Source organism: Fusarium subglutinans, assembly GCF_013396075.1.
Source record: "Fusarium subglutinans strain NRRL 66333 chromosome Unknown NRRL66333_c0000019, whole genome shotgun sequence".
In the NCBI taxonomy this organism is placed as follows: Eukaryota; Fungi; Ascomycota; class Sordariomycetes; order Hypocreales; family Nectriaceae; genus Fusarium; species Fusarium subglutinans.
This window is the reverse complement of record NW_023502082.1, coordinates 298,057-320,671: the sequence shown is the minus strand read 5'-3', so window position 1 is coordinate 320,671 and position 22,615 is coordinate 298,057. Positions and strand designations below refer to the sequence as shown.

Below are 22,615 nucleotides of genomic sequence, written 5' to 3'. Positions count from 1 at the left end.
TGAAAGAGAATGATGCTTGATGCGAAAAAGCAGGGGAATGATGCGGTATTTGAACTTATTCTCTGGACCTGGGTTGTTCCCCGCATACCCCAGATTTTGGATATCCGGAGGTGGGATTGTTGAGGGGATCACCAAGAGGCGAGGAGCGAAAATATCCTGGTTTCGGGGACGGGGCCGATGGCCGAGTGTGGTTTTGCCAAGACGCCATTTTGGGGGAGCTAGATTGTTATGGAGGAGGATGTCTAGTGTTGAGTCAAGATTCTTGTGTAAGTGGGTGATGATATGGAGGATAACGATATCCGGGGCAGCATTTGATGGATCAACTACGTTTTTTAGAGTCTAACTAATAACTCAAAAAGTCTAGATTAACGAGGGAGTAGAATTTCTCTCTGTTATACGAGCGGAAATAAACATCCAGACTCATAGTCACATCACGATGCATCCATCATCATCAACGTTGCAGTCCCAACCCCACGAGTCAGGATTAAGGTAACAATTAAGCTTAGTTCCCCCAATCCCACCCCATCAAGTCACCTAAAATAAAACCCGCATTCACTAACCGAAAGACCCATAACTTGTCCTTCTCAAGCGGGGTCTCTCTCCATCATCATCTCGGCCTCGGTCTCCGCTGCCATGCCATGCCTTCAAACGCCTGCGACAGATGTCACCGCCGCAAAGTCCGCTGCGACAAGATCCAACCTCAATGCGGGCCTTGCAAACGTGCTGATGTCGCTTGTGAATATGCTGTTAGTGAACATCAGTTGAGGAGGAGGAATGTTCAGAAGTTGGAGAGGAGGATTAGGGAGTTGATGGATTGTAATGAGGGTTTGACGCAGCAGTTGAGACGGTCTGAGGAGGTTACCAGACGATCTGAGGATGTGGCTATACGGTCTGAGGGGGCGAGGAGATCTGAAGATGTTGAGAGAGGTGAGGCGTCGGTACATGATAGTCCTGGGGATGGAGAGGTGGCTGAGGAGGTTATTCAGATGAGTCTCATCGCAGGCGGAGGCCATCACTTCGTCGGTTCAACAAGCGGTCTTCTCCTCGCCAACCTCCTCCAATCCCGCCCTCAACCATCCTCATCCTTCACCACATCATGGAAACCAAACTCCCTCCCCGGCCTACCCTCACCACAAACCAACTCCGGCCTCCCCCCCAAATCCCTCGCCTCAGAACTCCTAAAAGCCTACTGCAGCCATGACCATCTCTGCTACCCCTTCCTCTCCACCAAATCTCTCTACCGGTCTCTAGACGCCGTGTACGAAGACTCCAGCGCCAAAGATCCCGTCGATGTCTTCTTCGTCGACATGACACTCGCGATTGGCACGGCGCAGGTGCACAAGTTTAACTGGAATGGTGTATATGATGCTGAGACGCATTATAACCGTGCAATGACGAGATTAGCTGATGTGCTGGCGATAGATGGGATTGAGAGGTTGCAGGCGCTGCTGTTGGTGTGTCAGTATAGAATGGGCACGACGTCGAGTAATACCACGACTAGTGTTTGGCATCTCATCGGCGTTGCGGCGAGGACGTGTCTTGAAATGGGGCTTCATCGAGCAGCGACTTATGCGCTTCCGCAGACGTTGGATGATGCAACGAGGAAGGTTAAGGAGGAGGAGATGGAGACGAAACGACGGTGTTTCTGGAGTCTTGCTGCGCTGGATCGCGTGACGAGTCTTGCGCTTGGAAGGCCTTTGGCCCTGCAGCTTGAAGATATAGACGTTGATCTTCCCCCTTCGTCAACGGCTGATCAACTACCCGAAGATAGCAGTCCTCTCTCTTCAGCGCCCTACGGAACACCTCAATACCGCGCTGCGACTTCTGTGTTCGTGCACATTGTTCGCTATCGCCTCATCTGCGGGAAGATCATCAACGCCCTGCATCGCAGCGCCAAACACGTAACGTTCCCGAACACAAGCTACGAGGAGATGCGAACAGCTCTAGCAAGGGAGCTACAAGAGTGGCATACTGAAACAGCGAACCTACCCCTTGTTAAGAGCGACACAGCTGCTTCGCCGGCTAGTGGGTCGAGTTTTCGGTCTGGGGAGTGGTATAGACTCTTATACCATAACGGTATGCTCATGCTCTTTCGGCCGTCCCCGTGTTTGAACGACGCAGCTGTGAATAGCCTCGCGCTACAGAATATTTACGACTCTGCAAGGGAGGCTATAAGTCTCTATGCAAGTCTCCACCGATCGCGAAAGTTGAATTACTCCTGGATAACGATGCATACCGTCTTCCTAGCCGGCCTATCCTACATCTTCGCCCTACGCCATCACTTCTCTGGTTCTGAGCCTCAGCGCGCGAGGTTACACACAACACCCACGATAAACCAAGTCGTCAACGACACGAGGGCTTGTTCAAAAGTGCTGGTAGCTGTTTCGGAGAGATGGGACCTGGCGAGGAATTGCTCGGATTTGTTTGATCGGCTGAGTGATGCGGTGGTAGCTGATGTCGTGGAAGCGAGCGTTGCGGCGCCGGTGCAGTTTTCGGCGGATTTAGCGGGTATGACTGTTGATAGTACGTTTAGGGATTGTTTTGGGGATTTGCAGAGTTTGGGGCTGGATGAGTTCCATAATGATGCTATTTCGCAGTTGAGTCAGGAGTGGTTTTTTGGGTTGGGGGGTGAGAGCCATCCGTATTATTGATAGTCGCCGTGTACTTTATCAAGCTTCTTCCTCTTATCAGATTTATCTTTATAGTGTTGGGTATGAACTGTCTATATTCTTAAATCAGCTCCAAGTTTCTTATGCCATTGGTTAATGAGTGGTTCTCGCTCTTCCAGGCTGGCAGGATTATCTTAAGCTCATAGACTAGATAGTCACATTAATATTTCACAATATAGTTCCCCGAGCATAGCAAAGATGCTCAATTCTGGCTATGGCCTCGGAGGGATCTCACATCAGGTTCCATCTATGTCCTATCATTTGTTGAAATGACGGACTCGGTCGCCGAAGCCGAGATGCCAGGGCCCGTGTAAGTGGATCGCCACTCGGCGCCGTGTCCGCCAATCCACAATCCACCAGATGCAGTCTTATGATAAGTCATGAGAGACTCTCAACACCCTGAATAATCCGAGATATTACACGATTAAGAAATTCTTTATTCCGACGGTCCGCTAGTCGAAGAGTGTTTATCAAGAGCCGCAACCTAGCCTCATCCATCACTCTCAGTTCACTCCAACTTTCACCTCAGCTCATCTTACATATACTTCATATACACATTGAACATCACTTCACTTCACTTCACACAAAATGTTAGACAGACCTCCAATCCGTATCGGCAACGTCTCCGGCGCAACAGGCGACCATCCCCACGCAATGTCCCGCATGGTCCGCTCCGGCAACGTGCACGTCATAACAGGAGACTGGCTCTCCGAGATGAACATCGCCTGGAACGCAATCACCAAGCAAGAAGTAGACCCCAACCTCGGCTACGAGAACGGGTTTTACGAGCAACTCGACGAGTGTCTCGATGATATCATGCAGCGTGACATCCGCGTCGTAACTAACGCTGGGGCATTGAACACTGATGCCCTGTATGATAAAGTCAGAGCGCTCTGTGAGAAGAGGGGGTATGGGGGTTTTGTTGTTGCAAAGGTGCTGGGGGATGATGTTTCGGATGTTGTGAGGAGGAGGGATGTGCAGATTACGCATCTGGATCATCCGGAGCAGACTCTTGACTCTTGGGGTTTTACGCCGTGTTGTGCGACTGCGTATATTGGATGTTGGGGTATTGTCCAAGCGCTTCGTTCTGGTGCTCGTATCGTTATCTGCGGTAGATGCACCGATGCTTCTCCTGTGATGGGCGCCGCGGCGTGGTATCATGGCTGGCGAGAAGACCAGTACGAGGAGTTGGCTGGTTCGCTGCTCGCTGCTCATCTCATCGAGTGCGGTCCTTACGTCGTCGGTGCAAACTTCTCAGGGTTCAAGGACTTTCTGCCTGAGCTTGTGGACATTGCATTCCCCATTGCAGAGATTGATCCAAGAGGACGGTGTACCATTGGAAGAACTGCAGAGGGTGGAGGAAGAGTCACGAAAGAGACTGTCACCGCACAATTACTCTACGAACTTCAGGGTCACTTGTACTTGAATCCCGATGTCGTCGCAGATCTCTCGGGGGTACACGTCGAACAAGAGTCAGAAAACCGCGTCTCCGTCTCAGGAGTAAAAGGGCTCCCTCCACCCCCAACAGCAAAAGTCATGATTGCCGCAAAAGGCGGCTTTCAAGCTGAAGCAACATTCTACATCAACGGTCTCGACGTCTACGAGAAAGCAGCCATGATGAAGAACCAACTAGCACACATGTTTAAAGACTCCAACTTCAGCCGTCTAAGCATCGAGTTATATGGCACTCCAGCTGAGAACCCTACGTCTCAACAAGCAGGCACTGTATCACTCCGTGTCTTCGCGCAAGCTCGTCGAAAAGAAGACATCGAAGCGCCCAAGTTCAAAGTTCCGATATATGCACTCCGCATGCAGAGTTATCCGGGGTACCATATGAATCTTGACTTTAGGACTATGGTGCCCAAGCCATTCATGGAGATGTTTCCAGCGCTCATGCCCGTGTCTGCGATTGAGCATCGCGTCGAGATGAGTACCGGTACATCACATCGTATTGAACCACCAGCAAAAACAGCAAAGTACCCTATTGTACGACCGTCGACAGAAACGCATGGACCGGTTGACATGCTTACTTTCGGACCAACGGAGTGGGCACCATTGGGAAGTGTAGTCCATGCGAGATCAGGCGACAAAGGCGATAATTCGAATGTTGGGTTCTTTGTCAGGAATGACGATGAGTATGCTTGGTTGAGGAACTTGTTGACTGTTTCGAAGCTGAAGCAGTTGTTTGGGGATGATTGGTTCAAGGGGGATCCTGAGAGGAGGGTTGAGAGGGTTGAGTTTCCTGGTGTCAACGCCGTGCACTTGTAAGTTCATGCCCGACGATGGTGAGGTTGAGGTACTGACGTGATACAGTCGTGTTTTGGATAACTTGAATGGAGGGATTGCGTCTTCAGATCGCATTGATGGTCTTGGGAAAGGAATTGGCGAGTATTTGAGGAGTCGATACGTTGATGTACCAAAGGCGTTTCTTGAAAGAGGACGAATTTAGAAGTAACCAAGAGTAGATACGTTCAAGTAAATTTCACCGAGGCTGGTATAGAAGTACACGAGGCCTGATGTTCTTATGTGCTATTCCTTTCTAATTTCTCATCATTCTCGTACAGTGATATCACAACATCTGGCTAGAGATGATCTGAGAGCAGGCCCTCTACAGGCTGAAAGACTAGTCTCGAGACTAATTGTTGAATCATTCTCGACGAACCATTCGTGTCTTGTAGTGAACCATAACTCTCTCATATCCAGCGCGTAAGGCCAGTTCCAAATCCGCATGCTCAAACGCCATTGGTCAATCCCACTCATACAAATCTATGTACTACTTACTATCTAGAAAAGCGCCACTACTACTATTGTTGAATCAGAACTAACATTGTTCGATGTCAACTTTTCACTGACATGCTTTTTCTGTAGATTATATGCATTTTTATCCTCCTAACCTATAGGAAAGCAGCTAATGTCTTCGGTGTAGCAACAACCGAGGTTATCAACTCGGTCTCCGCGATAAAATAACTCGCCAAGCTCGAAGCATGATAAGGAAATTACTCTTTGTTGAGACTGGGCTCAAGAGACGCGTGCCAAGTAAACACACTACTGAAAGGACCTTAAATATGCATCAAGAAATATGGTAATATATGCACTTTATAAGCTCCAACTTAGAGGTCACACACCAATTGGGAACAATTTGGACTTTACAATATATTCAAGACCGCGAGAGTTCATGTTACACGTACAATCTCCTTCTGCTATTTCAATCATCATCCTCTGTCTTCTTCTGTTCTGTCTTAACTCGTCTTCCTTTTCTTCCTTCGACGTCGCCGCCAAACCCCTGCCTCTCAGAACGCCTTAAGATCCGCGCTGTTCCGGGTCGTCAAGTATATATATTCGAGTGCATGGTGGGTGTGTCTCTTTGTCTTTTTTCAGAATGTGTGTATTGTGTGCGTGTTATGTCCAATCGGCTCCCGCTTTACATACGGGAAAAGACAAACGAAAAAAAAATTGGTGATTTCGCATGGTTTGTTTTGGGAGGGGGATATCACAAAAGATGCTTCATTTAAACAGTCTCGAGCTTGTCGAGGATGGCCTTGGTGAACTCGTGGGTGGTGGAGGAGCCGCCCATGTCGGGGGTGCGGACCTTGCTGTGGGATTGTTAGCACTGCACTTGTACTTGAATGAATCGTAAAGAACTTACCCCTCAGCGATAACAGCGTAGGTGGCCTTGGAGATGCGGTTAGCATGCTCGTCGAGGCCGAGGTGTCGCAGCAGCATGCTGCCGGACAGGAGCATAGCAGTGGGGTTAGCCTGGTCCTTGCCCTTGATGTCAAGACCAACGTGACGGCAACCAGGCTCGAAAACAGCGACTTCACGGCCCATGTTGCAACCAGGGACGATACCAGGGCCACCAACGAGAGCGGCACCAATGTTGGACAGGATACCACCGTAAAGGTTAGGCATGACCATGACGTCGAACTGCTGAGGTCGAGAAACAGCCTGCATGGAGGCGTTGTCGACAATCATGTCGTTGACCTCGAGGGTAGGGTAGTCCTTGGCGACCTGGTGGAAGGTGCTGCGGAAAAGACCATCGGCAAGCTTCATGATGTTGGCCTTGTGAATGCAAGTAACCTTGGATCGGCCGTTGGCGAGAGCGAAAGAGAAGGCAAACTTGGCGATACGCTCGGACTTGGCGCGGGTGATGATCTTGAGGGACTCGACGACACCGTCGACGCTCTGGTGCTCGAGACCAGAGTACTCACCCTCGGTGTTCTCTCGGATGATGCACAGGTCGACGTCCTTGTGGCGGGTCTCGTAGCCGGGGATGTTCTTGATCAAGCTGATGCTGGCGTAGATATCGAGCTCCTGTCGCATGGCGACGTTGAAGCTCTGATGGCCGGATCGGCTGATGGGGGTGTGAAGGATACCCTTGAGACCAAGCTTGTTGCGCTTAAGAGAAGCGACAGACTCGCGGAAAGCATCCTCGGTTCGGCCAGAGCCCTCGAGACCGGAGACCTCGATCTGCTCCCACTCAACGGGGACGTTGTCGGCCTTGAAGACGGTCTTGACGGACTCGGCAACCTCGGTACCGATACCGTCACCGGGGATGAGGGTGACGGTGTACTTGCCGCCGAACTTGGCGGGCTTGAAGATGTCGGACTGGACGGTGGCGAAGGATCGGGCGAGCTGGGGTTGTTGCTTGGCGACGCCGCGCAGCAGCTGACAAGAATTGTTAGCAACAGGATCAATTGAATAGTCAAGAGTACGTATGATCAATCTGAGCCATTTGCGCGATGTGGTGTTTGTCCCACAGCAATGTCCCCCCACGCAAAACTCCAATTCTCGCTTGTTGTGATGTCGCGATGATGATCATGACATGATGCCCATCGTCACGCACACTTCAGCCACGAAAGCCCACTGCATGTATACAATTCTCCTCATGTACCACAAACACCACAAAAGATCATCATGACACAGAAACAAAACAAAAGCAACAACAGCACAGAAAAACGTACCTGGGCCGATCGAAGAGATCCTCGAGACAACATGATGGCAAGTGGGGGGTATCTAGAAGGTAGAGAGGAGAGCTTTCGTGGGGTTAGAGAGAGATATATAAAAAACGAGGCACCGCACACGAGAGGAGGAGAGAGGAGGAAGAAGAAAAGAGGAAGAAGATTTGTTTTTTTACAAGTTGAGGTTGGAGGAGGGTGCAAGTGCAAATCGCGCAAGCCTGTTTCCGTTCCCGTCGGGTAGCTCTGAGAGTCAAGACCAGTTGCAAGGTTCCCTTCTGAATTATGGTGTCGCATTGGCCCGAGCCTCTATAATTTTTTTCTACCACTGTTTTTCATTCGGCCGCCGATCGGAAAACGCGATTGTTCCGAGCTTGTCACTGGCCCGAGTGGAGCAGCGCAAGAAAACTTAGGACATCTATCCTAAGCGATGAAATTATTTATGCAACTCTAGCCTAAATTTAGGGTCATTTTAGTCAATTTATTTTAGGATCTTCTTTCAAGCCTCAGGCTTTTTGCTCTCTGAAGTTGCTTGGGGTAGCCTGTGGGGTTTTGTACGGCGCGGCCGCTAGAATTTACGGCTTCTCTGGGCTTAGCCGCTTAGGCTGTGGATGCAAACGACGTCACGGAAACAGAACAGAATTGGAGATCAACAATAGCATTCAATTGAGTTGATCCGGCCATCTTTATATGCAATTTATCCGGCTAGCTTCTATGTTTACATGAATACACTCGCTCTCATGATGTTGAGCTCTCCCAATGCATTGCAGACATATCATGACGACCATGACATAACGAGCTCTATTCCCCATGTGGAGCTTTTTATGCGGGCCGAGCAAATTCTTGGCGAGGTATCAGACTTTGGTTGCTACTCGGACTTCGTACTTACGAAACGCTTATAGGTAGAATACTCCGAACCTGGCATCAAGAATAGGAAGCACTTGGTATAGTTAGTCCAACTGTATTTTAACCTCAATGGCTTGCATACTGGGTTTTGTTATGCTTTAAGAAGAGTATCAATTGTCTCTTCTGATGCCCTACGTTATACAATATCCATAATCCCTCAATGCAATGAATGAAGAACAATCCCCAGGTTACTCTTCAGCCCCAACCATCAAACCATCACTGTTGCAATGAGGGAATTGAAGCATAATACCCATGTTATCATGCGTTCTTGAGGATCATGCACTCAAAAACTGCATTACTCCCGCAACCCCTTGTTGACTTTGACAACCTCTCATGCAGCAACAAACATCGCTGGATTCTATCTCAAAATCACAACAGACTGACGTTTATGTTATACCAGCGATTCTCAGCTATGCCCTATCCCTTTGTACCCATCATGCTAACCTATTCCGTCCTTTTATCATCAACCCGCCAGACGGGCTCATAATGCTCATAACATGCCGTATACAATGTCAAACCCAAACTCCAAAACACTCTTCAGCGCTTCTCAATCACTAGCTCATCACACATCATGAAGCGGGTACTTCCTCATCCTCATCCAGAGGCTCGACTCTCACCAGGATCTCCTCCAGAAGCCCCTCGAGAAAACTGCCAACCTCCCTGCCCATGCCAACAGGTTCAGCCTTGTCATAATGATCAATCTCTTTGCAGACATGTGCCAGCTTATAAACCAGTTTTCGTAACTTTTCGTGAGAAGCCTCGGCGCGTTGTTGTTGGGGTGTCAGTAGAGCTGGATTCTGTCCTGGCTTATACATCTGCTGCAAGTTGATCTGTCGCCTCTTAAGCGCCTCCTCCAGGGCTGGGAATATGACATCGTTCAGTGCATCCAATTCACCGTTAGGATTAGCTGGCGCAGGTGTAGGGAAAGCTGACGGCGTGTTGAACTCGGATGGACTGGGTGACTGAGCCTTCGATGGAAGAGGTCGAGGGCCCTGAGCACCTCCTGGAAGGGGCGTGTGAACTTGAGGCACAGAAGTGTGCTGTAATGAAGGAACCCTTTGCTGCGTAGGAGCTTGGTTTGGCCTATATGGAGGTATCTCAGGTAGACTCATCTGCTTGGTAGTTGTTGGTCGTTGCTGATGAGCCGGAGGAGCAGGTGGTAACGTCCACTGTGGTGGCTGGACCTGCTGAATCTGCGGACTGGCTTTCCTCTCAGTCTGTGGCTCATAATCCAGATTTAGCATGCCAATATCGCGCTGTAGTTGGCTTTGTAGCTCCCGGTCATAATCTGGAGACTCCTGTATTATTGCAGGGGGGTTTATTCTCAATGGGCGAGGAGTCTCGGCGTTATCCCTTGGAGGAGGGAGCTTCAGGGGAGTCTGGGGTAGTGCCCTCGTAGGTGATGGGAGTGGTTGCTGGTATTGAGATTGAGGAACAGCCTTTCGTTGGGGGCTAGCCTGCCTTGAGCCTGGGTTGGCCTTGACGGTCTCAAGGGGTTGAAGGGCGAAGTCCCTTGACTTGGTAGGGCTTGCGTCTCGTCGTTGCTCGCCATAGTCTTCCTCGCTCTCTAGTGGTCTAGAAGCGCGTGCGTTTGTTGCGTTCTCATCCAGTTGGTTGAGACCTGGTCGATTGACAATGCCGCCCCGCTCACCAACAAGTCTCACCGTGCCGAAATCCCACATATCTTCATCGACTCGCTCCCGTTCCGCGGGAGCTCTACCACTGTTAGCTGAGTCCCAGTTGTCATCATCCTCTCCCTTATGAGTAGCTGCCCAGCGTTGATGCCTCTCAATAAGCTCAGTCAGGTAAGTTGTCCGCTTTGCCCGTCTAATAAACGGGTGCCGCAGCATATCCTTGGCTGTTGGTCGGTCTTTAGGATCTCGCTGAAGACATAACTCAATGAAATCTTTGAATGCCTTGGTGAAATTGCCTTCTAATCGTGGTGGAGGGTTCTTTGGAATAAGAAAGAGAACTTTCATAGGATGGATATCGGCATAAGGAGGCTCTCCATTGGCCAATTCGAGAGCTGTAATACCAAGAGACCAAATATCGGCCTTGTGATCATACCCAGATTGCTTAATGACCTCTGGGGCCATCCAAAAAGGTGTTCCGACAAATGTATTTTTCTTGGTCATGGTAGCAGAAAGCTGACCTGACACACCAAAATCGGCGAGCTTGACTTGGCCATTACTGCTGAGAAGCACATTGGCAGCTACAAACAATTAGCGGCGTCAGGGGTGAGGATGACATCCGTACCTTTGACATCTCGATGTAGCTTCTTGTCTGTGTGGAGATAATCCAAACCCAAGAGCAACTCACGCACAATGATGGCGATGTAGTCCTCTCCAATCAGTCCCGGCTTCATCAAGTCGGCACAGCTTCCTCCCGAACAAAACTCCATTACGATCCATAGCTCGGCACCTTTCGCATAGGATCCATAGTACTTGGTGACATATGGTGATTGTAGCTCGGACAAAATGGCGATTTCTTGGATAATATCCTCGACCTCGTCTTCAGCACTCTCAATGTCAATAACCTTGATCGCTACAGCTTGGCCCGTTCGTTTATCAACTCTGAATTCGTTAGTAAATTTCGGCTGCCGTGGATCATATCATCGTCGCCGTACCCTTTGTAAACTTTGCCAAAACTGCCACCACCTGCGCCATGTCAGTACGTTTACGCCCAAGTGCCCAATCTGGTGTCGCACGACACGAGACCACGTCAGGACTAACCAATGCAGTATTCCTTGGAGTAGAGAAGCTCCGGGTCAAGCGCTTCATTCGCGTCATCAACCTCATGCTCACGATCTGCCATTGTGTAGGTTCGTGGGGAAGCTTATGTTTTCGGGTAGCTAACGGTGTTTGCCCCGCGGCTGAATGACGGTATCGCTGCGAATTCGCCGACTTCTATTGACTTGAAGCAGTATCAATCGATCGGCAATCGCTTCAGGGCCTCTTCTTCGGGCCAACAGTTTCGCAACGGCGCGTGATGTCGAAATGAGTCCGCTTCCAGTACGGATATCGTAGTTTGGCGGTGTCGATTAACAGAGCAGCAACCCCACTACTAAGAAAATCGTAGTCTTATTTCGAACCGGGTTGGTGGTAAATATCTGTTTCGGTTGTCGCGACTTGTTTTATTTTTTTTCTTCACAGAAGAGAAGTAGTGAGCACTAAATGGAAAGAAGAAGAAAAAGCAAAGAAGGGAGGGAAATAAGAAACAAGCAGGGAGATGATAATGTGCTCATATAAATGCGAGAAAAGAAAAGAGGTTGTCGCACAGCACAGCCAATCTCCGTCCACCTACGCAAGGGAAAGAATCAACACGACATGCAGCCAAAACAAGCAGGCGCAAGCTAATGAGGACGGGTACTTTAGAGAAAAAGAAACACTCCGTACAGTGAGCTAATACCTTCCCACTATGAAACGGAACGGGCTGGTGTATTGGTTGCTGGTCGTTGCTGTTTACCTGAGGTGGGGGTTGTTGAGGGGCAACGGGCTCATGTCCTTGCTTTGCCAATCAATCAATGGCACGCATCAGACCTGAATCGATCTGGCTGACGGCCGTTCCTGGTGCGTGCGACCTTATTAGACTCTACTCTTTTCCCCTGTAAGTGTGTAGTCCACAGGGGGGAGGGGTCGCTGAAATAGGTACTCCCCGCGCTTGATTCCAAGATCTCCAGCTAGGGCTGGTCTGGCCTGGCCTGGCCTCAGCCTCAGTTTTCGACATGGTCTTGAAGCCAATTATCTTCTGCGTTCAATGACGCCCAACTCTAGTGATACGAAACTCATTAAAGGACGCTCAGGTATGACGACTTGATATCAATTCTGCAAGGGTTTATGCTGCTTTATTGGTTCATGTCTTCTCTCTATTGCATGGTGAAACGTATCATTTGATGCTTTGACTTGAATGCATTCAAGGATTGAAATAAGCGGCAAACTATTAGTTCTTGGGGATCAGGAACAAGCTGACGCGATCACACTAGCTTGATAGATGAAATTACATTGCGATTACTTGCATTGGTGTTAAATTAGCCTTGTCATACATGGCCAGGCACAGAATGCGACCATGGCATTTGCGCAATTCCATTGCTTTCAAGTGTCATTTCTCATGCCTGACTTGGATGAGCTGTCTAAAGATAGTAACCTCCCACGCCCTCCTCCATGATAAAGGTAAATCAATTCCGATAGCAATGATGCCAGTGGATTCAGAATCCGCATATTCCACTGGTAGCAGCCAGTCCAATTCACTCCGATGGCTCCGATACTGATCTATCTACAATGTTTGCTGTAATCCCGCATAAAAGGAAATCGTTCAATCAATAACCGGCTCAGTCCTCGATGTACTCAATCATGACTGTCCCTTGCTTCAGACCTGCATCTGCAACGGTCATGTCCAGACTCTCGATGAGATCCTGGCCAGCAGGCATTTTCTTAAGCTCAAATTCGACCCCCTCTTTGCCTTCCAGTGCCTCAGACTTGAGCCATTCATAGATTCTGCGGACTGGATCATTCAGGTTGAATCGCCGAATGATGCGGCCGGTAGAGTGTCGGAATTGAATGCGTGTAGTGGTCGTTGGGTCGGCCTCTGGTTCGGTATGTGGGGTGGTGCTCGAAATTTGCGCCCAAGGACTTTGTTCAACAGGAGCTTCAGGTTCCTTTCCTTTACCCCCCTCGGGGCCAGAATCTTTGGTCAATGCATCGGGATCATGAAGATTGGGTGTTGAAGAGCCTCCGCTTCCTGTAGCGCCTTCCAGGCTGTTCTTCAAAGCCATTTCAAGCATCTCATCCTCAGTCATGCGTTCCACATCCACTCTCTGTGGCTTTCGTGCTGTCGTCTTCGCAACCGGGTTCTTGCTATTGGCCGCGAGACTGTAGCGGTCGAGAAACTCGGCGAGTTCGGCATGGAAGTCTTGCGGGGAAGGGAAAGGTCGTCCGGTCCAAACCTTGACTTGCTCGCCCGTTCGGGGGTCGATGATCGAGACATGTGGGTAGTTATCGGGGTTCTCGTGGGTTTGGTTGGGGAAATAGAATGTCACAAACTCCTCGGCATCCGGGAAGTCCTTGTCATACTGGAGGAAGATAAAGTTCTCCGAGACCAGAGATTTAATAGCTTCGTCCTTCCAAATGTCGCGGTTTAGCGCCTGGCAGTTAAAGTCGTTCATGTCTTGGAGATTAACCAAGATCCACTTCTTGTCTTCCTTGCCTAGGGTGCGGGCGTCATCCCAAGACATGCGAGCCATCAGATCGTAAGGTGGTCGGAACAAATCCTCAAGGCGTCTTGCATGGGCTCCATTCTCGGCTGTCTGAGCTGAGCGGCGTTCGGGGTCGGCCCATATTTGCTGGGAGAATGGTCCTCCAGCACGATTGGCTATATTACTGTATCAGTAGGAGTCCACTACTGGTGGTTAAGACACTTACGTGGATTTGCCCGCCGCCTTTGTCGCAACTCTTCTAGAAAAGCCGCCTCCATTCCATCACCGTGCTCACCACCACCCCATCCGGGTGCCACCAGGGTCTCAGTAGTCCGCGCGATAGGTGCTCGGACATCATCTGGGTCTCCTCCTGATCCAGACCCTTGGTTGCCTTGGTATAGCTCCTCCTGTAATCGCTTTGCCATTGCCATATCTTCTTCTTCCTGGGCTAGAGCTGCCGCTTGAGCTGCAACGGCTCTCTCGTTATCGTCATCATTGTCACTAAAGTCTTCGATTTGCATATCCTGGTCATCGTCACTATCGATGTGGATGACGCCCGCCGAATCTTGTCTGCCAATGTTGCCTCTGGTTGCTGATGTTGTCACGGGCGCAGCGGCTGGCTGGTCGTTTGAAGAAAGGCCGGCTCCCACACCGGAAACCAGATCGGGGTTTTCGTAGAAGAGCCCTATGGCACGCTCAAAGTTGCCCGCAGTCATCTCGAGAAAGCTCCGGGCGACATCGGTGCTTGTGGCCGTAATGGCCATGAAGTTGGAGATGTTGTCGTCCATGGTTGGCGACTCTCCTCGTAGGGTAGGAGTAGTCAGGCTGTCGTGTTTGGCAGAGTTTTATAATATCGAAAAGATCGGGATTGAGCAGAGCTCGGTGTCGAACACGTAGTTGATTGATTTATCAGATATCGTAAGGTTCGGTGTAGCTTGAGCGAGGAGAGTTGATGCCCCGCAATGACAACAGCGGGGAGAGTATCGGCTTAAATAGTCACCGGTCTCAAGCTGATGGTGTGAGCTTGATAGTGAGCTGTTCAGTGCCGTTGTTCTTTCAGCTTGCAGCGGCAACGCGCTTGAAAGAAATCGACCTCGTCGTGGTTGAGATGTGCCCTTTCAACTTGCAAGGCGAAAGTTGAAGGTGAAAGTGAAGCACAGACACCCAAGACAGGCACCCAACCACAGTGACGCAACCGGGTCAGTGGAGCTTAGCGCCTTTTTTCTTGGAGGGGCAAGTGACAAGGGGTGCGGCATTGACGGGCGGAAAATCAATGACGCGACTTCTTCCATATGAAGAGCTTACCCTGGATGAAGGTTGATTTTATGTCCTTCACTGTGATGCATGGTAATAAATGAACTTTTGCCTAGCTTGATTAAAAAACTAATTTATCTCACTAGATATATGTATATTAAATAATAATAGCAACAACAGGCCTCTATTATTGTTGTGTTAGAACGATGAGCTTACCGAGATTTTGTGTTCGCTATGTATCGTATAAAGTATTTAACCTTGGCCAGAGTTCACGCATCTCCCTATATAGAAATGAGCAATACAGCTCACTTCTGATATGTGAATTAAAATTAGAACATAACATTGTATAATGATTTAATTGAAACTCATTTTTTATGTTTTGATAGAAGTTTTTAGCTCCTAACATTATATCTACTAGAAAAGTGACCAGCTTGACAAATGTCAGCTTAGTCATGCAACGTCACGATATGGTTGACTGGAGACAATATCGCCCGGCAGCACCTACCTGAGGTTATTCGTCACCGAGCTGCCTGTGCCTTCTCTTACAAAGCAAAACAAGTCGCAAATCACCCCCTGAACGCGTTTTTACACCTTCAATAGTTTTTATGATCAAAATACAGCGATTCTCTGAGCTTGAATAAGATCAAGTTCGAGATACACAACAGCCCCTCAATCATGGCGACGGCAACAACGAAAGAGAGGGAACTGCAGTTGCTTGATACCGTCGAGCTCAAGATCCTAAACGTCGCCAACAAGGAACATAAGTTGCACGAACTCTTACAACGTTATTTGCCGCCAGTCATCCTCAAGGCGGCTAGTGAACATGCTCAAGTTCGAGCTAAGGTGGTCCAAATATTCTCCAAACTGAAGACCTTTATCCAACCCCCAGAGTAAGTCAGATCCCAGGTTGAAACAAGACTTGAGACCCCCAAATTTGGTGCGAAAATTCCTACCTCAGGCAGTCGGAGAGTCGGCTAGGCTCATAAAGAAATTACCCTGAAGTCACCAAACATTTCTGCCACGTAGGCGAGTTCGGGATCATCAAGGTTGATTTACTGTCGGACTCTCATGTTTCTTGGAATTTTAGAGCCGGATCAGTCCGCGAAATCGATATAAGACTAACACGAACACAGGGTAGTTCTTCCTGTAGGCGCGCTGCTTGATCAATACAAGTCCAGTGACTCCCCGTTAGTCAAGCAACTCGATATCTCAGGGATACAACATAGCATAGAGCGCCTGGATGACTATGAACGAAGGCAGCTTATACCTAAAGCTTTGTCAGGATTCGCCAAGGACCAAGGTGTTGCCCGAGCTGGGCCATTCTTCAACATCATTCTACGTCTCCTCCTTGATGCCCGGATACCTCCAAGAGGCAGCAAAGATGATACCGAGTACCGAGAAGCAATCGGATTGTCAGATGAGGCTGATGCAAAGTTCCTTGCCAGCATGATCAGCATTTTTCTACGACTACGAAACCCTACGCAAACTCAGAACTGGACCACGGCTAACCTAACACTCACTAAATCTGAGCTCGAATCGCTAGCTGTGGAAAGCCCCGAGTCACAGAAGGTCTTTGAGAGGATGTCAGAGCTGAAGCTCAAGCTCGTTTCATTGCTTGCAAGTGGTGCTTTTACCGACGAGGAAAAGTTCTTGCCCGCGCTTTATGCTGCATCAAGTTTCGATAACAGACTTGTATCTGCGGCCGAAGAAGTATTGAAACGAAGCTCCGTATCTATGGAAGACGAGGCACTGGTCAAGCGTCTGTTTCTTGCTCACTCAATACTGCCGCCCACATACCGGACTCGAATTCTGAACATGCTCTCCAAATCCTCCATCTCGGCAACAATGTCGGATGATATCATCGCTGTAGTCAGACTCAACTTCTCCACGCCAGATCAAGCTTCAAGCGAATTGGCACAAAACCTGCTCCCCAAGAGTGCACTCGAACAAACAAAACTCCATACGGCGACATTCCAGTACCTTGCCTGGGTAGCACGCGTTGGGCCCTCGCAGGAAGGATTCGACATTGCTGTTCCTCTTCTGTATGAGCTATCCGTTTTTATAGAGGCTCAGGGCTGGCCTCGTCCGCAGCGAACGTCTCACGACGATATTGCACTACGATCGAAAGCTTACGAAACGATGGGAGTGTTGGCGAGAAGTGCGAATATGCCAATTGGGAGGCGTCTACAACTCGCGGGCTGGCTTTTTAAGTCATTGTCAGAGGATACGACTTCCGATGCTGTTGTGAACATAGATGGGGCTCTGTCCAGTCTAACCACAAACATTCCGGCGATGACGGGCAGTGAGTCTCAAGAGTTGAAGACAATGCTGCTAACGTTCATGTCTCTCGCCGATGAGCCCCCTGCTGTTAGAAGCACTCGACACGCTGTGGTCAAGTGGGCCAACCAATGCCTCGCCTTTTCTGATGTTTTGGCACGCTGGATTGACATTCTGGCCGTTGGTGCCTACGAAGACGAGAGAAGTGATGTTATTGAGCAGGGCCACAAAGGTCTTGACCCTTGGACCTATCACGCACACGCCGAAACCAGCCTGAAATTGCCTGACTGGAAGGAAATGACAGTCATGTTCTTTGGGTCTGAAATCAGCCAAGATACCATTCCGGAGGCCGCTGCTGCCCCTCTTCCAGATGTGACAGAACAATCGCACTCGGTGTTCGAAAACTTTCAAGGATCTCGTATAGCTGCTTTCCCGGTTGCCCTGAGATATTGCAAGCACATGATGTTCCTCACAGCTCTCGAAGACTTCGAAGTGGAGCCTGACTGGATGCAAACTCTAGATGCACGAGTCAAAACGGATATCAAGACGAGAGAGAAGATTCTGGCATATCTACACAGGATTGATAGCGGATACATAATCTTCTATCTGAAGGCATGCCTCGATGGAGCCTACCTCAAAGACTCACCGATCACGGAAGAATGCATCCGTTGCTTTGTAGATGTGGCATCCCTCAGTCCCGGTGGGGCACTGGGATTCTTGACCGAATTTAGCGATGGTCTTTTCCAGCTGATCAAGTCGAACAATAAGGAAATCCGGTCACTGACTGCTCGTGCCCTCGGAATTCTGGTATCGCATCTCGCGAATGACAGCTCTGTAATAGACAACTGTCGCAAGACTCTGAGTGCACTATTTGAGAACGCCGAGAAGTTGGTTGGGCCTGAACTCAACGCTGCTGAGGGAGGATTACTGGCCTATAGTTACGTCTGCTCTCGGAGCGTTTACTACGGGCGACCCATTCCCGACGATGTTCACTATCCCATTGAGTTCATCACCAGCGAGAAAGTTGCGTCGTCACTCCACGACACAGCCCTGGAGGCTTTTGCACAGCTGTGGACCGCCGGACTCGCTATCCCAGAACGCGAAGGCGATCACTCCCTGGACAAGGTTATCAGTAAGCTCGTCGCCCCAGCAAAGAAGGGCAACGAGAAGGCAATTCTTGCTCTGGGAAGACTGGCGGCCGGGCTGAGTGAAAGTGAAGAAGCCGAGAATGAGAGTGAAGATGGGTGGTCGCATGGAATCCTGGGTAGCATCCTCAAGGAGCTTTTCGCCCTACATGAGATCAAGCAAGTCGAGGTGCAATTCACTGTGGGAGATGCTATCACCGCAACTCTGGCACGATGGGAATCCGATTATGTAAAGCTGACCCTGGATGTCGAGTCTCGCGGTTGTCTTCAGAAGCGTAATGGATCCCGTGGCCCGCTTCTCACAGCCGTCCTTAACAAGATCTTCGCGGACTGCAAAGCCACCAAGCCATCACTGCTGAAAGCGTCCGGCATCTGGCTTTTCTGCGTCGTTCAATATTGTTCACACCTGGAAGAGGTTCAGTCGAGGCTCCGAGAGACTCAAGCTGCATTTATGAGACTTCTTAGCGCACGCGACGAGCTTGTACAAGAGACTGCCTCGCGCGGTTTGTCTTTGGTATACGAGCGTGGCGACGCTGATCTCAAGAGCGCTCTGGTCAAAGATCTGGTGTCTGCTTTTACCGGCAATAGCACCCAACTCAAAGTGGACCAAGAAACAGAGCTGTTTGAGCCCGGTGCTCTGCCAACTGGAGAGGGCAGTTCCATCACTTCATACAAGGACATTGTCAACCTGGCCAATGAAGTTGGTGATCAAAGGCTTGTCTACAAATTTATGTCACTTGCTGCGAATGCTGCTACCTGGTCGACTCGATCCGCCTTTGGTCGATTTGGACTTAGCAACATTCTCTCAGAGTCTGAAGTTGACCCAAAGCTCTATCCAAAGCTTTACCGTTACCGATTTGACCCCAATCTAAACGTGCAGCGATCCATGGACGACATTTGGAAGGCGCTAGTCAAAGATTCGGGCGCAGTTCTTGGCACTCACTTTGATGCGATCCTGGACGACTTGCTTAAGAGTATCTTGGGCCGAGAGTGGCGCATGCGAGAAGCAAGCTGTGCTGCTATCTCAGAGCTCATCCAAGGCCAACCATTCAACAAGTATGAGAAGCGATATCGCGATATTTGGACATCGGCATTAAAGGTTCTTGATGATGTTAAGGGTTCCGTACGAGAGGCTGCTTTCAAGCTTTGCAGAACCTTGTCTAACACTCTTGTTCGACAACTTGAGGAGGGAACCAGTGGATCTGCTGCTAAATCTATGATGAAAGAGGCTCTCCCCTTCCTTCTGTCTGACAAAGGTATCGAAAGTTCTGTCAAAGAAGTCCAAGCCTTTGCTGCTATTACCGTCATTGAGCTCACCAAGAAGGGTGGAAAGGCTCTCCGACCATTTATTCCGGAGATGGTTCCTCAACTTCTTGGTTTGCTGAGCTCTATCGAGCCCGAGCAGATCAACTGGCATTACCAAAGAGCTGGCGAGGACAGCCGAGACCAGATTGATAAAATTCGATCACAAATGGTGAACCGATCTCCGATTTCTGAGGCCATTGACAACTCACTTCGATTCGTGGATGCGGATGTGATGGCTGAATTGGCACCTAAACTAGAGGCTACTATCAAAACTGCTATCGGCATGCCGACCAAGATCGGATGCAGTCGTGTATTGACGACCCTATTCACAAACCACACGAATGACATCAAAGGAGTGAGCAACAAGTTCCTCCAATTGATGGAGAAGCAAACAATGGACAAGAACGACGAGGTCAGCCAGGCGTATGCTCGAGCCACCGCATATATGTTGAGAGCCGCTTCGGACTCGGCCAAGAACCGATTCTGCAAGAAGTTTATCGACATGTACTTTGAAGCAGAGGAGGAGTCACGTCGCCAAAAGACTGCAGATGTGATTGTGGCGCTGGCTAAGGTCTCTCCTGACCACTTCACTGCCCTCGAGACACAATTGCTACCCTTCTCCTACCTGGGCTCTCACGACACAGACGAGTATACCAGCAAAGTATTCAAGAAGGTATGGGAGCAGCACGCTGGAAGCAGTCGTACTGTTGTTCGTTACGTACCTGAGATTGTAGCACTTGTGGAGAGGTGCTTGGATACGGCACAATGGGCCCTTCGACATGGTGGAGCTTTCACTGTTGCAGCCATGGTATCTGATGTTGCAAATGCAAGTGATGTCAGTGGCCAAATTAGCGACGCCAATCTCAACAAGATATGGCCTGTTTTCGAGAAAGCACTGGCTTTGAAGACATTCGCCGGTAAAGAGAAGCTCCTTGAATCTTATCCTAAATTCGTCGACAAGGGACACAGCTTGTGGAAGTTAGACACAAAGATCGCTGCACTGATGAAGAAGATTGCTCTTCGAGAAGCCAAACGAAACAACGACGAGTACCGGGTGCATGCTTTCCGCTGTCTCTGGGAGTTTGCAAAAGCTCGGGATGACCTTGATATGCTCGATGAGATTGCGGAGATCGTTACGCCATATCTCGAAGAGCTGAAGGGAGACGACGAGACCGAGAATGGAGATAAAATGGATATCGACTCTAAGGATCAAGTCGCGAAGGAGCAGCTTGCAGAGAAGACGGCTTCCAACGGCTTGGAGGCTGTTGCTCGCGGGCACAGCCGAACTGATCTTGGTATTCTGACCAAGATCATCAATATTCTCAAGCCTTTCCTCTCAAGCCCCAACTTTGCTACAATCAAGCGTCAAGTATGGTACGAGTGCGTGCGCGATCTTATGAACGATGCCACGCCTTCATCAGCACCAGATGAGAATGCAGTGGCGCTTACTTATCTACTGAGCCTGGACGTTGACTTGGTCGACACTGGCACTGAGGCGCAGAGAGTTATGAGGGCCAAGGCTGTGGGCGCATTGTTCAAGGCAAAGGGTAAGGGAGTTTTTGGACCGACTGGTGGTCCTGACACTGCGCAGTTGAAGACGATGGTGAGTCGGGCTCTCGAAGCTGAGAGGTCTTTGGAGGTTCAGCGAGTGCTTAGGGATATCCTCGTTGAGATGGAGTAAGAGAGGGGTGAAGCTTTCTAGAGGATTCAGCGTTTAGATCGTTATCTTTTTACTAGCCTAGTTTAAGAAATACACCAAATATCATAAGTTTAGCAGCCCTATTGTGAGGCCTAGATTGACTGCAATACATGTTTGTTCAGAAAGACTGCAAAAATATTGTCACAAGTAGATCAACTGTCACATCACGACGGAATGCCTTTTCTCCATGTCCTGAACCCTGAGAGCTATCCTCTTCGCAAACATCGCAACCCCCTCACGTCTTACCTCAGCACTCATAATGCCGTACAACCAGCACAAGAAGAAAAAGGGCAATTGCCCAACGTTACATAGTCCCCCCCAATCAAGCCCAATCCGTCAACAAACTCGTTAAACCGAAACAAAAGCAGAATATTCAAGCCACACAAGAGACGCGCGTGGTTTGTGAACCGTTGGCTATCAACCCATCTCCGGCCGGATCGGACGTTGGGAAACGGCCGGAAACGTCGGTACCATGGAGGGAGGGATCCACTGCCGAAAAATGCTTCGCCGTGTGACGGGAGGTCCAAAGTCGCCGACGAATTGATACGTACATGGTGCTTTTTGTAACGTTGAGACGGAATGCAAGGTAGGTACTGTTTCAGTTTATAATTGCTATGTATCAGTAAACGCGGATCAGAGGTCAAATGCCGAAAGCATCATCAAAGTTGAGAGCAGTTTTGCTCTATCTTGCCAAGATGAAAAATTAGACATCATTGGCAGAAAGTGTCCAACATATTGCCGATAAAATGTGGAAAGGACAAGGATGGCAGCGTGGCACAGAAAGACTCAATGCCCCGCAGCGATATTGGCACGCCGGGTTGTCGCGAGATCGCAAAACGCAACGCAACGCAACCGCAGCGTAGCTTAGCGTTTGCTGCCAGCCAGATGTGATATGATGATGCCAGTCTTGTGTCATGAACACTCAGTAACGACTCTGCCGTTCCAAGCTACTTGACCGAGAGCCAGTAAAATCTCACGATGCTCAAAAGTTCACGATTCAGTCTTGTTCAGGGTCAGAGCTGCTGCACAGTTAGCGGAGAACTATTCAGGACCATCGGTTTTCTAAGCCGCAATTTGCGTCACCAGTCCAGTCCAGTCCACTGCTCGGTTTCCCACGAGGGTCGCAAGGTGGGATTGGGCGATCTGCAAGTAGTAACCAGGGGCCTGGTCTCAAGATTGATGAAAGCGGCTAAAGGGAGGAACTAGAAGCGTAG

The 22,615-nt window shown here is 49.5% G+C and overlaps 5 protein-coding genes across 5 annotated transcripts; 2 read left to right on the top strand and 3 right to left on the bottom strand.

Moving 5' to 3' along the window:
* Nucleotides 1-638: 638 nt before the first annotated feature.
* Nucleotides 639-5,118, top strand: FSUBG_2291 (DUF1446 domain protein; the record flags this gene model as incomplete). The annotated part of the gene is made up of 4 exons (XM_036680048.1): nucleotides 639-2,375; nucleotides 2,849-2,979; nucleotides 3,269-4,933; nucleotides 4,983-5,118. 4 exons carry the CDS (start codon nucleotides 639-641, stop codon nucleotides 5,116-5,118), a joined length of 3,669 nt encoding a protein of 1,222 aa, XP_036542211.1.
* A 1,059-nt stretch (nucleotides 5,119-6,177) lies between these two features.
* FSUBG_2290 (isocitrate dehydrogenase) lies at nucleotides 6,178-7,663 on the bottom strand (the record flags this gene model as incomplete). The annotated part of the gene is made up of 3 exons (XM_036680047.1): nucleotides 6,178-6,262; nucleotides 6,316-7,334; nucleotides 7,631-7,663. The coding sequence occupies 3 exons, from the start codon at nucleotides 7,661-7,663 to the stop codon at nucleotides 6,178-6,180; spliced, it is 1,137 nt and encodes a 378-aa protein (XP_036542210.1).
* A 1,436-nt stretch (nucleotides 7,664-9,099) lies between these two features.
* FSUBG_2289 (STE STE20 YSK kinase) lies at nucleotides 9,100-11,344 on the bottom strand (the record flags this gene model as incomplete). The annotated part of the gene is made up of 4 exons (XM_036680045.1): nucleotides 9,100-10,742; nucleotides 10,787-11,103; nucleotides 11,157-11,187; nucleotides 11,263-11,344. 4 exons carry the CDS (start codon nucleotides 11,342-11,344, stop codon nucleotides 9,100-9,102), a joined length of 2,073 nt encoding a protein of 690 aa, XP_036542209.1.
* Nucleotides 11,345-12,857: 1,513 nt separating this feature from the next.
* Nucleotides 12,858-14,509, bottom strand: FSUBG_2288 (UBX5-UBX (ubiquitin regulatory X) domain protein; the record flags this gene model as incomplete). The annotated part of the gene is made up of 2 exons (XM_036680044.1): nucleotides 12,858-13,897; nucleotides 13,948-14,509. The coding sequence occupies 2 exons, from the start codon at nucleotides 14,507-14,509 to the stop codon at nucleotides 12,858-12,860; spliced, it is 1,602 nt and encodes a 533-aa protein (XP_036542208.1).
* A 1,141-nt stretch (nucleotides 14,510-15,650) lies between these two features.
* Nucleotides 15,651-21,383, top strand: FSUBG_2287 (proteasome-associated ECM29 like; the record flags this gene model as incomplete). The annotated part of the gene is made up of 2 exons (XM_036680043.1): nucleotides 15,651-15,865; nucleotides 16,109-21,383. The coding sequence occupies 2 exons, from the start codon at nucleotides 15,651-15,653 to the stop codon at nucleotides 21,381-21,383; spliced, it is 5,490 nt and encodes a 1,829-aa protein (XP_036542207.1).
* Between the last annotated feature and the right edge of the window lie 1,232 nt (nucleotides 21,384-22,615).